The sequence below is a fragment of the Trichomycterus rosablanca genome, chromosome 24, assembly GCF_030014385.1.
Source record: "Trichomycterus rosablanca isolate fTriRos1 chromosome 24, fTriRos1.hap1, whole genome shotgun sequence".
Classification (NCBI taxonomy): domain Eukaryota; kingdom Metazoa; phylum Chordata; class Actinopteri; order Siluriformes; family Trichomycteridae; genus Trichomycterus; species Trichomycterus rosablanca.
In genome coordinates, this window is record NC_086011.1 from 9,253,643 (window position 1) to 9,269,431 (window position 15,789).

Sequence of the window (15,789 nt, forward strand, 5' to 3'; positions counted from 1 at the left end):
TGAATAAAACAGTTTTCTCTTGTCCCAGCAGTTTTTAACATCAGTACATTTAGCATAAAATGTGTTCACCATTGTAACTGTAACATTTCACTTAAAAATCCTTGTTTTCTATAACATTTACACAGATTTTTTTTAATGCGATTAATCGCGATTAACTATATGAAATTCTGAGATTAATCGCGATTAAAAATTTTAATCGTTTGACAGCCCTAGTAAATATATATCATAAGCACCACCACTGCTTTATCATATTTGCTTTAATTATTTAACATATCTTTCACTCTACAAGGTTCTCATTCATCTTTCCAGCTACATAAATACATACGCTTCTTTAAAACCCACTATTGACGTGACCGTGTCCATCCCTAGCCTAGCTAAGAACATTCTCCCACTCTTAATTATAATAACACGTTGCATCATGACGTCTGATTTCATAAGGATTGTATTTGTAGCCGCTCAGGTGGCGCAGCGGTAAAGTACGATAGCGCACCAGAGTTGGGGTTTCGAATACATCGTATCGAATCTCAGCTCTGCCTTTCCGACTGGGCTGGGCGGCAGCATGAACAACGATTGGCTGTTGTTCAGGGTTAGAAAGTAAGAAAGTCGGATCCTAATAACTGGTGCGACTGCGGCCCCTGCTGGCTGACTGATGGCGCCTGCACAGGGCTGAGGAATAATGCCGATGGGGGTGTGGCCCTCCATACACAGTGCCCGTCAAGTGTTTGAACTCGACTTGTGCAGGTGCAGGTGTCTAGTAGACTACAGCTTTTGCACCAATAAGCAAGGTTTTCTTTTAATGTGTCCAAGTTTTTCTTTACTTCCTTTCACCTTGAAAGAGTCTGGAAGCACAGTCCAAAAATATACTCCCAGTAATACCAAAAAAAAATCAACACTGAAGACAGAACACGAATTCGGAGTGCATTTATAGCATTTTTCCAGTTCCTCAATGATAAAACGACCCTCGATTCCAGCACCTGCAACTTCCTTGTGCTTTTATCTCCCTCATAAAATCCCTTCGATCCCCATCTCCGAATCATGGAGTCCCAGGAGTACGATGCGGCGCCCCCTAGGGGAGCCTCAGGACGAGAAGCACAGCCCGCAACACTCCATGCAGATCTCCAGGCAGTCGGCCGACTCGCAGCAGGCGTCGATGATCCCACAGTCCATGTCGCACGGCAGCTCGCAGTCGCCACATTCCTCCGAACCGCAGCAGCAGCAGAAGCACGAGTTGTCCGAGGAACACGAGCCGCACGTGGCGCAGTCCAGCACGATGTTGCACAGCATCAGGAACTCGCAGAACAGGCAGGCAAGGATGCAGTGGACGCAGCAGTCTGGTACACAGATGGGGAAATGACTTGAAAAGACCAAAAATATGTGGACACCAAGGCATAAACTTCTACTATTCAGCCAAGTCAATTTATTTGTATAGCGCTTTTTACAATAGATTTGTCTCAAAGCAACTTTACAGAATCCAGGACCAACAGACCAAATACTCCTGTTGAGCAAGCCAAGGGTGACAGTGGCAAGGAAAAACACCCTTAAAATTACGGGAAGACACCTTGAGAGGAACCAGACTAGGGATAAGAAGGTCTGCATGGTAATGGAATTTCTCTATTACATTAAACATTAAAACCACCTCCTTGTTTCTACACTCACTGTCTATTTTATCAGCTCCACTTACCATATAGAAGCACTTTGTAGTTCTACAATTACTGACTGTAGTCCACCTGTTTCTCTGCATGCTGTTCTTCAATGGTCAGGACCCCCACAGGACCACCACAGAGCAGGTATTATTTAGGTGGTGGGTCATTCTCAGCACTGCTGTGACACTGACATGGTGGTGGTGTGTTAGTGTGTGTTAAGCTGGTATGAGTGAATAAGACACAGCAATGCTAAAAGATTTTTTAAACACCTCACTGTAACTGCTGGACTGAGAATAGTCCAGCAACCAAAAATATCCAGCCAACAGCACCCCATGGGCAGCGTCCTGTGACCACTGATGAAGGTCTAGAAGATGACCAACTCAAACAGCAGCAATAGATGAGCGATCGTCTCTGACTTTACATCTACAAGGTGGACCAACTAGCTAGGAGTGTCTAATAGAGTGGACAGTGAGTGGACACGGTATTTAAAAACTCCACTCATACCAGCACAACACACACTAACACACCACCACCATGTCAGTGTCACAGCAGTGCTGAGAATAATCCACCACCTAAATAATACCTGCTCTGTGGTGGTCCTGTGGTCCAATGGTGACCATTGAAGAACAGCATGAAAGGGGGCTAACAAAGCATGCAGAGAAAGAGATGGACTACAGTCAGTAATTGTAGAACTACAAAGTGCTCCTATATGGTAAGTGGAGCTGATAAAATGGACAGTGAGTGTAGAAACAAGGAGGTGTTTTTCAAAGAGTCCAAACACAAGCCAAGCAAGCAATGGTTGACGCCCTTGGTCAGTGCCCCAACAATAGCAACCTCATTCTCACATCTATCCCTTGTTAATATGCCCAAATTCTGTGTTCCCAAATTCCACCCTAGTTCCTCACTAGCACTCACCTTCTTGTGCTTCTGTAGGAATCTGCGAGCTGTTAGACTTGGAGCTTCCTTTACTCCTCTTGCTGCTCTGGCTGTTGATCGATGGGTTCGAATGCAGCTTCTTGGGTTGCTTATGGTGCAAAGAGGACGACGAGGACGTCGAAGACCCTGCCCGCAACAGTGGCGCGCCGTTCTTGACGCCCCCGCCGTGCACGTGGTGTTTAATAGACTTGTTTCCATTTTTCAGAAGCACTCCGGTCTCCGACATGCCGGTTAATGACTTGTGTAAGGGCGTGGACCTGGCCTGAGGCTGACCTAGAAGAAACAACAACAACAACAAAAAGTTGATCGTGACTGTGGCCAAGGACTGTGTTAAATACAAGCTCTTCTACCGTGCAATTACTGTCCTGTTATAGCAGTGAGTAAAAAAAAAAAAATCCCCACAGATGCTAAGAGCTGTGAACTTCACACATTGAGGAGCTTAAATCCACTTACCATATAGAAGCACTTTGTAGTTCTACAATTACTGACTGTAGTCCACCTTTCATGCTGTTCTTGAATGGGCAGGACTACTACAGAGCAGGAATTATTTAGGTAGTGGATCATTCTCAGCACTGCAGTGACACTGACATGGTGGTGGTGTGTTAGTGTGTGTTGTGCTAGTATGATGAAGTTTTTAAACACCTCACCATCACTGCTGGACTGAGAATAGTCCACCAACCACAAAATCCAGCGTCTTGCAGCGATCACTGATGAAGGTCTACAAGATGACCAACTCAAACAGCACCAATAAATGAGCGATCGTCTCTGACTTTACATCTACAAGATGAACCAACCAGGTAGGAGTGTCTAACAGAGTGGACAGTGAGTGGACACAGTATTTAAAAACTCCACTCATACCAGCACAACACACACTAACACACCATGTCAGTGTCACTGCAGTGCTGAGAATCACCCACCACCCAAATTATACCTGCTCTGTAGTGGTCCTGACCATTGAAGAACAGGGTGAAAGCAGGTTAAAAAAGTATGTACAGAAACAGATGGACTACAGTCAGTAATTGTAGAACTACAAAGTGCTCCTATGTGGTAAGTGGAGCTGATTAAATGGACAGTGAGTGTAGAAACAAGGAGGTGGTTTTAACATTATGGCTGATTGGTGTATATATTATATTAATAAAGCTGAAGGGCAGGTACTCATCTGATGCGTAATTTGCACAATGGTAACAGTCATTAGCTATATGTCAATCTGCAAACTGCATACTTGCTTTGTTGGAAGCTTCAACAAATCTTCGTTTGTCAGATTGAACACAGTTACAATTGCCATATTAAGTAGATACTAGTTCTAGATAAAACTAATGATGGTTTTACTTATGACTAGAGTAATTTTTAATACTGTACACAGTGTTCATGTAAATCTCTTAAAGTTCAGACCTAAGACTCCCTGTAAGTTTACGGCCTACAAATGTTCTAGTGTTCCTCCGCGAAACCACTCAGCGAGTTTTTCTTGGCAGCTCATCCCCAGCTCGGCATATATTTCACTCCCGAACGACACAGGATCCAAATTATGCCAGACGAAAGAAAAACGAAGTGAAAAGCACACCTACACTGCCAAAAGAAATACGTCCCAACCCTAAAGAAATAATGAAAAAAAAAAAAAAAAAGCATTTGCTGAATGTATATATTATTATAAGAATTAATACCATCCTATTACTGGGATGAACGCTTGCACAACCTTAACATAGTCGCTGTGGGTCGAAGGCGAAAGTCGTAAGAGGGTACTGAAAGGCGGACTTCCCCGATCGAGGGCTGGTACACCAACACATTAAAAAAGTATACATTAGACAAAATCGGGGTGGGGAACACACACCTCCAGTGGAGGCATGTTGTTCTTGGTCAGCTACTGAGGCCATGCAACAACTAGTCTAGTGTGACTGAATATTCTTCAAACTCAAACTTCCAGATGTTTGACATGTTAAAAGATGTTTGCATTTATACATCATCAAATCTTTCCAGCTGTGTCTCTTTTTTCATAATGGAAACAATAATGTAAGAACACACTATGGTAAGTGTAGTCCTAGTATGTACATCTGATCTTGGCCATACAAGCAGCCTTTAAGACGAGAGAGGTAGTGTATCTTGTCAAGTCAAGTCAAATATATATATATATATATATATATATATATATATTAGGGCTGTCGAAGTTAACGCGATAATAACGCATTAACGCAATCTCAATTTAACGCGATTAAAAAAATTAGTGCCATTAACGCAAATTCTAGTTGATGTTGACACTTGACTGGTAGAACAAACGTTTTAATGTCGGACTTGCCACCGTTTTTCATTTGCGGTTTGTTAACATAATGTAACCGATCGTGGTAGTGATGCACTTGCATAATAAAGAAATAAATACATGCTATATTCACAAGTTGTCGGGAGCAGAACACTTTATTACACTTAATTAACTTCTTCTTCTGTACCGAATACCGGAAAGCTGAGTCGAGCACGTTAGTTCATGAACTATGGAAGCCCCAAAGGGTCAAAACACACTCACTTCGTGTAGAAACGTCCATCAAACCATCGTCACGATACAACCACAGACAAGTCTGATACAATAACTACGCCTTATCCCACCTAAAGCACCGCTGATCTACAATGTTTGCTGATGGAGAAATTCTAACCTACAATCTGACATTTACTGCCTAGTATGTGAGTGAATAAAACTCCCTTACAGTTTTCTCTTGTCCCAGCAGTTTTTAACATCAGTACATTTAGCATAAAATGTGTTCACCATTTTAATTGTAACATTTCACTTAAAAATCCTTGTTTTCTATAACATTTACACAGATTTTTTTTTATGCGATTAATCGCGATTAACTATATGAAATTCTGAGATTAATATATATATATTAGGGCTGTCGAAGTTAACGCGATAATAACGCATTAACGCAATCTCAATTTAACGCGATTATAAAAATTAGTGCCGTTAACGCAAATTCTAGTTCATGTTGAGACTTGACTGGTAGAACAAACGTTTTAATGTCGGACTTGCCACCGTTTTTCATTTGCGGTTTGTTAACATAATGTTACCGAGCGTCGTAGTGTCGTAGTAATGCACTTGCATAATAAAGAAGCTGCCAGTCCTCCATTCACGTAACGCTAGGACGGACACTTAAAAATCCTCCTTTTGGAGTGAACTGGTTTCATTTTTGATCAATATTATTTACCATTGGCTCAGGTACATGTCAAAACAAATGCTTTGTATTTCATTGGTTTAACAGCCTCATTTCACTGCTTACAGCGCTACCACTGGCCAATCGGAGAAGGTCCGCCCTCTAAATGCTAGTCTGTGATTGGGTGGTTGAATTTCGCCCGCCCTCTCTGTTTTGTAAACACCGCTACCTGAGTCAATCACTCAGCTCTCATGATCAGGAACGCGGTGAAAATGCCAAAAAGTAAACTTTTGAGGCAGCGATGAACGGACCTAAATATGAAAAGACACAACATTTGGTGAGTAAAACAGTCATTTGTTATATAATTCTTGCTTAAATTGGTCAAAAACTCTGTTATATGGGTTCTGGATTCATTCTGTGTGTTGCAGTAGCATGTCCCCCTGTTCCTAATATGATGTCCGGCTTTTTGGGGTGTTATGTCCTCCTTTTTGTTACTATGAATCTGGCCACCCTAGTCTAAACACACTCAGTTCGTGTAGAAACGTCCATTAAACCACTGGATAGTATTACTGCCTAGTATGTGAGTGAATAAAACAGTTTTCTCTTGTCCCAGCAGTTTTTAACATCAGTACATTTAGCATAAAATGTGTTCACCATTGTAACTGTAACATTTCACTTAAAAATCCTTGTTTTCTATAACATTTACACAGATTTTTTTTAATGCGATTAATCGCGATTAACTATATGAAATTCTGAGATTAATCGCGATTAAAAATTTTAATCGTTTGACAGCCCTAATATATATATATATATATATATATATATATATATATATACGTATATAGCACTATTTACAAGACATTGTCTCAAAGCAACTTTACAGAATCCAGGACCAACAGACCAAAAACCCCTATTGAGCAAGCCGAGGGCGACAGTGGCAAGGAAAAACTCCCTTAAAATGACAGAAAGAAACCTTGAGAGGAACCAGACTCAGCAGGGACCCATCCTTCTTGGGTGAAAGGTCAAAAATTGTATGGTCAAGGATGGGTTCAACAAGAACACCTCACTTCGGTGCACGCCTCATGTGCAACACAGGAAGCAAGGCAATGGCTAATCAACAAAGCCTGTTCATAAAGGTATCCACCAGCGGCAGCAAATTAACTCAATGAGGTGCGGAGACTGCCTATTAAAGAAACTGTGCCACACACAGGTCCACAGGCTAGGCTGTAAGGTAAGGCAATGTCGTTTTGGCGTAAAAAAAAATAACATTATGACCTTCCCAATATTGTGTTGGTCCCCCTTTTGCTGCCAAAACAGCCCTGACCCATCGAGGCATGGAGTCTGACACCTTTCTATCAAAACCAGTATTAACGTCTTCAGCAATTTAAGCTACAGTAGCTCGTCTGTTGGATCAGACCACATGGGCCAGCCTTCGCTCCCCACGTGCATCAGTGAGCCTTGGCCACCCATGACCCTGAATGTAAAATGTTCTCTTGCTGCCTAATATATCCCACCCACTAACAGGTGCCATGATGAAGAGGTAATCAGTGTTATTCAGTTCACCTGTCAGTGGTCATAATGCTATGCCTGGTCGTTGTATGCAGGCCAGACCAAGCCCAGCATCATTTCCTTGGAGAGAAAGGGCAGGTACTACAGAGAAGCCAGCAAAGATTTGGAAATAAGGCATGGACTTTAAAGGGACTCTTCCAGCTGCAGCAAATTAACACGTAATGAGGCGCAGAGACTGCCTATTGAAGAAACTGTGCCTTTAAGAAGAGAAAAGAACTGATCTTTGTATTTTCTCAACTGCACATGTGTTTAGAAGTCTCAAGAGTAGATTATTCTGGTCCACAGACCTGATTAGGCATTCTGTATGCCGGACGCCCTTTCTCTTGATGCAACCCTCCTTATTTTTATCTGGGCTTGAGACCAGCACTGAGAACACACTGACAAGCCTAACCCCAAGCCTGGCTGGTGAATAAAGGTGGTATTTCGGTGTGGTAGCTACCACGAGCATCTGTCCTGTTCTCAGGTTTTGTCCCAGTCAGCTCTCTTAGTGTTTGCTACAGGTTTGCTGGGTTCCCAAGTCTGGTGTATGTTTGGGTTGTAAATTGCTGGTAGACTGAGTAGCTGGCAAAGTTGCACCAAAGTGATTCTGCTTCTATCCTCAAGCTTGGGGCTGAGGCTAATGCATCTCTTTTGTGTTACAGTTTGTATATTTCATAGTTTGGTTAATTTAAAGCTCTGACAACACCTTTAAATAATTTGCCAAGCTCTTGAGTTCAAATCTCAGCTATGCTGACTTTGCCAAGCATCCAACAGACTCAACTGGCTGGAGTAGGTAGGTAGGTAGGTAGGTAGGTAGACTGGCTGGCTGGTCGAGGTGCCTGCACAAGTTGTGGATGATGTGGATGTGGATTTGCAACTCAATTTTTCCCTTGTGCCAATCGGGGTCAGAACGCTGAATCAAATACAAGGTGAGTCACTCGGCATTGAGTAACGTTCTCATCACCCGCCACCCTAAAACAACATGTTTAACTTCCAAACCTAAACACACACAGACCTACACATGAATAGAAAGAAGCCTTTTGTAATGGTGCACAACCCCTAATCATCTGCCGCGTCCAAAACTTAGTGACTAATGATGTTTTTGTTCTGTTTCTTAGTCATGACTCTGGGCTTTTTGACTCAGAACTGCATCTATATTTATTCTGCACTTGGTAATGCAGGGTAATGAAGCATGTTCCTTTGAGAAGAACAAGTATTCAACCATGTTATGTTATTAAATATACACTATATGGTCAAATTGAATGGGGGCCAGGCTGGACCGAGCCTAGCATCATATCCTTCGGGAAAAAGGTCAGGTACCACAGAGAGGCCAGCAAAGATCTGGCAATAAGGTGTGGACTATAAGGGGACTCTACCAGCTGCAGCAAAGTAACACTTAATGAGGCGCAGAGACTGCCGTTTAAGATAAAGCAGCACTTTTAGTCATTTGCGCCTTTATGTCCCACTGCTGGCCATTCCTGGCACAGCAGGTGGGCATGAACAGAAACAGTCGCACTGTAACAGCAAAGAATATTCCTCAAACTGCTAAAAGTGGTCATATATCAAATTAAAAACATCACTTATTTTATGTTATTCAGCTTCATAACCAAATAACAGCAATTATCTACGATTCTTGACACTAATAAATACTTACAAACAAAATGAACATATAAACATAAATTTGAAAACTCAAATAAATACAAACAAAAAGTATTTAGACACCACAAGACATGGAGAGTCATGCACCGATATCCATCATCCCCTGTCTCTGTGCAGGCAGCATTGATCAGCCAGCAGTGGTCGTAATTGCATCAGCTATGAGGAACCTCTCTGGCACTCTCCCTACAAACGAGTCAATTGTTGACTATGTAGGCGCCCAGCCTGCCGGAAGCAGAGCTGAGATTCGAATCACCTGAGCACATAAATGTATTTTATATAAATTTTTCCCCAACTTTTCTAGTCGTATCCAATTATCCGATTGCATTACACTTCCTCTCTACCAATGCTGATCTCCACTCCTGACTCAGGAGAGTGAGACACATGCTCCCTCCGACATGTGTGTAGTAGCCGACTGCACGAGGCGAGTTCATATGCTGATCAGCTTTGTGTACGGAGAGCAACACCTTGATAAATATTATTCCTTGACTCGCATCAACCGGCCAGCAGAGGTCGTAACTGCATCAGTTATAAGGTCCTGGCTCCGGCTCCCACCCTGTGTGAACAACAGCCAATCAATGTTAAAGGTGCCCAGCCTGCCAGTAGCAGAGCTGAGATTCAAACCACATGAGCACATAAATGTATTTTTTATGTAAATTTTTTTGGTATTTTTCCCAATTTTTCTTCGCAATCTAGTCATATCCAATTACCAGATTGCATTACGCTTGCTGATCTCCACTCCCCACTCCAGACTGAGGAGAGCGAGACTGACACACGCCCCCTCCGACACGTGTGCAGTAGCCGAATGCTCGAGGCAAGTTTAACCAGCCAGCAAAGATTGTAATTGCATCAGTTATGAGGTCCTGGCTCCGGCTCCCACCCTGTATAAACAACAGCCAATCGTTGTTTATAAAGGTGCCCAGCCTGCCGGTAGCAGAGCTGATATTCGAACCATCTGAGCGCATAACATGTACAACTGTTACCTTCAGGTGTGTCTGACATACCTAACGTTAATAATAAAAAGGTGTCCTCATACATTTAGCCAAATATGGTAAATCAGTGCACTAAAATACTCCAGCCTGCTTATTTTTAAGCTCTGTGAAATCTGTATAAGTGACATTTTTATATTGGTCAGGCGCTATAATGGATGCTAATGTAACATGAATTAATCAAGAACAGAGTCCCTTAAAAAAAAATCCCAAATCCCAGCTCATTTCAATGACAATCTCCAGCGGAGAGGACTCTAATTGGAAAATTTCCGAGCTGCGGTTTAAGCGGGCGCGTTTCCCTTGATTTAAAGGAGTTTATTTCCGCTGATAGGGGCCCCGTCTGACGGGTTATAATGGATGAATGAAAAATGGCCGGAATTGGGCTTTAAACCCTGCTGAGATTGAATAAATGTTCCCTTACATCTGAGCCAGAGATGGAAATGAGAATGTAGGGTCGAGAGATATACAGAGAGAGGAAGAGAGAGAGAGAGAAAGCATTCCATCACTGAGATGAGATGAGCATATTCTTAGCCAGGGATATAAATCCCTGATGGGCTATTAGAGGAATGTCTTAACATAGGCCTTTGTTCTCACTTCTCAGCACCTTAAATTGTAGCCCAGACACACACACACACCCATATCCATAGGGCCTAATTAAAGTTTACATCCATGTATGGATACATTATATGTACAACCCCAAATCAGAAAAAGTTGGGACAGTATGGAAAATGCAAATAAGATAAAAACAGTCTTCCTTTATTTTACTTTTTACATTTACTTTGACTTATATTCCTTTGCAGACCCGGAATATCCCGAGATATTTTTTTTTTTTTCTGCTCAACTTAATTTCATTTGTTAATAAACCTCCATTCCTGCATTTCAGGCCTGCAATACATTCCAAGAAAAGATGGAACAATAAAGCATTTACCACTGTAATGTTGCTATTCCTTTTCACCACACTTAAAAGACGTTTTGGCACCGAGGAGACCAAGTGATTTAGTGTTTCAGCTTTTATTTTGTCCCATTCTTCCTGCAAACACGTCTTAACATGTGCAACAGTACGGGGTTGTTGTTGTCGCATTTTTCCTTTAAAAAATTCTCTATTGGGGACAGGTCAGGACTGCAGGCAGGCCAGTCCAGTACCCGTACCCTCATCTTTCACAGCCATGTCTTTGTAATGTGTGCAGCATGTGGTTTTGCATCGTCTTGTTGAAAAATCCATGGACGTCCCTGGAAGAGATGACGTCTTGAAGGCAGCACATGTTGCTCTAAGATCTCAATGTACTTTTCTGCATTAATGCTGCCATCACAGAAGTGTAAATGACCTTTGCCAAGGGCACTGACACAGCCCCATACCATGACAGACCCTGACTTTTGGACTTTGGTCCGGAGCACAAGGCATCCGTTTTTTTCCAAGAAGAGACCTGGAATGCTGATTCATCTAACCACAAGACACGTTTCCACTGTGTGAGGGTACATCCTACATGCCTCCGAGCCCAGAGAACTTGACGCCACTTCTGGACATGGTTAACATAAGGCTTCTTTTTTGCACAGTAAAGTTTTAAGTGGCATTTGTGCATGTAACTCTGTATTGTAGTGCTTGACAAAGGTTTGCCAAAGTAATCCCTCACCCATGTGGTTATATCAGCTATTGTTGAGTGGCGGTTCTTGATGCAGTGCCGTCTGAGAAATCGAAGATCACGGGCGTTCAGATTAAGCTTGCACCCTTGGCCTTTACGCACTGAAATTCCTCCCGATTCCTTGTTTTTAACATTTCAATCATTTTCTTACACATTTGTTGACAAACTGGAGATCCTCTGATCATCTTTGCTCATCAAAGACTCAGACCAAACCATGATTACAATCACCTGTTTAAAATCGCATTATTATTTAGTTTTTTCACCTCATTACTAGCCCTATATTTCCCCTGTCCCAACTTTTTTTGAAATGTGTTGCAGGCCTGAAATGCAGGAATGGATGTTTATTAATAAGTGAAATGAAGTTGAGCAGATAAAACATGAAATATCTTGGGTTCATCCTGTCTGCAATCAAATAAAAGTCAAAGTAAATGTAAGAAACTCTGTGTTTTTTTATTATTTGCTCCTTCCATGCCATCCCAACTTTTTCTGATTTGGGTTTGTAGAAAAATACATACACTCCTACTATCTCTTTATGTACATAATAAATCGGATGTTCACAACTTTGAGGCAACGGTTTGGGACAGGCCCTTTTCTGTTCCAGCAGGACTATAACTGTGCACCTCATAAAGACGCGTTTTTCACAAACAGGGTGTGGAAGTCCAGTGACCTTCAAAAAGTCCTGACCTCAACCCCAATAAACAATTCGTAAAGAACTGGAACACTGTCCAGGAGCCTAGTACTCATGACGGACATCAGTCCGTCACCTCATGAATGTTCCAATGTTCCACAAACACACCTCAACATCTTGTGGAAAGATATAGCAGAAGAGTGAAGCCACAAGGGGGCTCCACAAAGTCCATGTTTTTGGTCATAGCTTCAAAATAGGACCAGACATAGCTAAAACGCAGGTGTTACTGTCCACAGTCAAGCAAGTTAAATGGGTTTAAAGGTTGCCATGCAGGAAAAAACACCCTAGTTCAATGTTTTTCCATGTGATCTGCACCAAATTCCAGTTAAGCTTTGAAATGCTGGTTTTTAGCATTTTAGCCTCTAAGCTGTATATGATTCAAAGCTTGCTTTACCGTTTACAGTGTCACGCTTGTTTAAGTGGTTCCTAACCTGGTATGTACCGGTCAAGTCAAACTCCCCTGCTCATACAGGTACAGAGCAGTCACCACCTCCACTTAATAATTAACATATTCATTCATTCATGTCTGTTTTACCATCCTGGTCAGGGTTACAGTGGGTGCAATTCTCTTATAAGCTTATAAGATAATCAATAAATGTAAATTAACACAGATGAAGGATTTTTTATTTCTTTCAAAGGACAAAACTGGCTGTGTGTGAGGGAGGGGGTAGATGGGAAATCATCTCTATGAAAGCCAACCCCCCCTTCCTTACCCTCTCCCCTTAAAGAAAGAAGAGAAATAAACAATGACACCCCCTTGACATCGTAAAGCAGCAGGATTTCTGGAAACGCATGACTAAATCTTACCAAAAGCAGACCAAATCTCAACTTTGAGTCACATGATCACATTTCACGCCTTTAGTTGTACTTTGTTCCCAGACGTGCCTACTGGAGGCGTTTTGCCCAGATGCATGCAACCCCCATGACATCATCACTCCAAGCATGTACATCTGGCCCATGTGGAATGCAGCATGACCTCGAGGTTTGTGCCGTAAGCCTGCTCGTCTGAACTTCAGAACCGAGCCTAATTTCAACGACACGACACACAAGCCAAGAATTACTAGTGAGCAAGTGCAGATTAAACACATGTAGAAAGATACAGACGTTCCTGAAAAGCAGATGAAGCTACGGTATTCGCTGTTTACGAGGTCCGACCAGACGCTTCTCACAAGCCAGCGTCACAGGAAACCAGATGAGAACCCGAGTGCCGGCGCACATGTGGTCTATTGCACAACTCTTTTATAGCACATTCGTGTTTGAAGGATGGGAACTACGTAACGTCTTTTTTTAACTGTTGTCGTAATGTTTATTGATTACTAAAACTGTACCGTGATGGACTGGCATCCTGTTCAGGGTGTGTTAATGCATTGCGCCCCTTGATTTCGGGATACCAGACCGACATGACCCTAAACAGAATCATGTAGTGGAAAAATATGAAAATGAAATAAAATAATAATAATAATAATAATAAAAAAAACTAATACTGTATGTCAAAAGTAGGCATTGCATATTTTGTATTATTTGTTTATTTATTTACAATCTCAGCAGCCCATTGTACATTTATTTACCTCTGAAAGTCCTTTTTTAGTCTAATCTCAAAAAAGCTATAATAATAATGATAATAATAATTATAAATAATAAATTAAAGAATAATAAAATAAATATTAATAAATAAATAATAATCATAATAAAAATAATTACGAATAATGAATTAAAGAATAATAAAATAAATAATAAGAATAAGAATAATACTAACAAATAATGACAAAATGAATAATAATAAGAATAAGAATAATAAAGAAATAATAATAATAATTAATAGAATGAATCACAAAAATAATAATAAAAATAATAAATAAATAATAATTTAAATAATGATATTACTAATAAAAAGGAACCTGAGTAATGAATAAAAAAATAATAATAAATGATTACAAATAATAATAATAATAAACAATGATATGAGACAATAAATAATAATAAAATGAATAAACAGAATAATAATAATAATAATAATAATAATAATAAATGATTAATAATAATAATTAAATTAATAACAAAAATAAAATGAACAATAATAAAATTATTAATAATAATAATAAACAAATAATTAATATGAATAAATGAACATTAAGAATAATAAAATGAATAAAAAAAATAATAATATTAATAAATGATTAAAAATAATAATAAAATGAATAACAAAAAATAAAATTAATAATAATAGTAAGAAGAAGAAAATAATTATAAATGTATAATAATTTTAATAATAATATTACTAATGAAAAAGAACATATTATAAATATTGAATAAAAGAATAGTAATAATAATAATAATATAATAAATGAATAATAATAATAATAATAAATGAATAATTAATATGAATAAATAAATCATAAGAATAATAAAATGAATAATAATTGATAATGATAATAATAATAAATAATAATAATAACAATAATAATAAAAGTGATAAAATGAAAGGAACTGCGACCAGTAAAGACAGAGATCAAGTGGGCCATTCTAAAACTAGCTAAGCCTGGTCCAGATGACAAAGCAGTTAAACCGCTCAGGGAAGTGTGCAAGACTGGGATCTGACCTAAAAAAAAAAAAAAGGTCTTCACTGCATTGCCCAAAAAAGCTGATTTGGGAGAGGGATAAACTGAAATTGGAAAAACATTGTCCAAACATTAGTATAATAACAGTTCAGCATAACGACTGTTAAACTGGACTCAATTACCTTAAACTAGTGGGTTTTACTCAATATTAGTGCAGATGGACAAGAGAAAGATGAAACAAAAACGTTAAGAGTGGAGAACTTCAATGGCACCATTAGGATGAGGCCTCGTCAGCTGGAGCAATTTTTCTCAGATCACCTAATAACTCATTTTCTCTCTGTTCACTTGCCAATGCATTAAATTTAATATCATATCAGCCAGCCTCCACCCTTTCACCCAACCAATCTCTCGCCCTCTGGGCTTTATCACATTCCACATGCCTCTCCCTTCAACAGCTCAAAATAACCCTATTAATCACTAACTTCAGGCATTTGCAACCATTAAAACCGTTTCATTTCTTTTTCTTGTCTGGAGTTTTGAACCAGAGCAACACTGCCGGACTGAAGCTCTCGGACGATCTGAAAGAGTCGTGATTTTCATTTTGAAGGTGTAAGGAAAAATCACATTCTTTAGGTATGATTTCATGTGTCTGTTCCAGAACAAAAACCAGCAAATGGAGTCTGTTGTATATCAGCATGACAAGATCATGATCTCACCAACCACACCTGTAGATACAGGAAAGACCTGCCTGGTCACCTGTACTGAATGTTCACACATATGTATACACCGATCAGACATAACGTTATGACCACTTTCCTGATATTGTGTTGGTCCCTCTTTTGCTGCCAAAACAGCCCTGCCCCGTCGAGGCATGGACTCCACTAGACCCCTGATCGTGTGCTGTGGTATCTGGCACCAAGATGTCAGCAGCAGATCCTTTAACTCCTCTAAGTGGTGAGGTGGGGCCTCCATGGATCAGACTTGTTTGATTGGATTGAGA

The 15,789-nt window shown here is 40.2% G+C and overlaps 1 protein-coding gene across 1 annotated transcript in view; it reads right to left on the reverse strand.

The window, feature by feature from the left end:
- Window positions 1-246: 246 nt before the first annotated feature.
- Window positions 247-15,789, reverse strand: part of mdfi (MyoD family inhibitor) — a 59,100-nt gene continuing 43,557 nt past the window's right edge. Inside the window, exons 4-5 of the mRNA XM_062986871.1 lie at window positions 2,559-2,852; window positions 247-1,331 (exon numbers count right to left, since the gene is read on the reverse strand). Coding sequence (XP_062842941.1) covers window positions 1,078-1,331; window positions 2,559-2,852 — 548 coding nt within the window. The 3' untranslated portion in view covers window positions 247-1,077. The remainder of the gene's footprint in view (window positions 1,332-2,558; window positions 2,853-15,789) is intronic.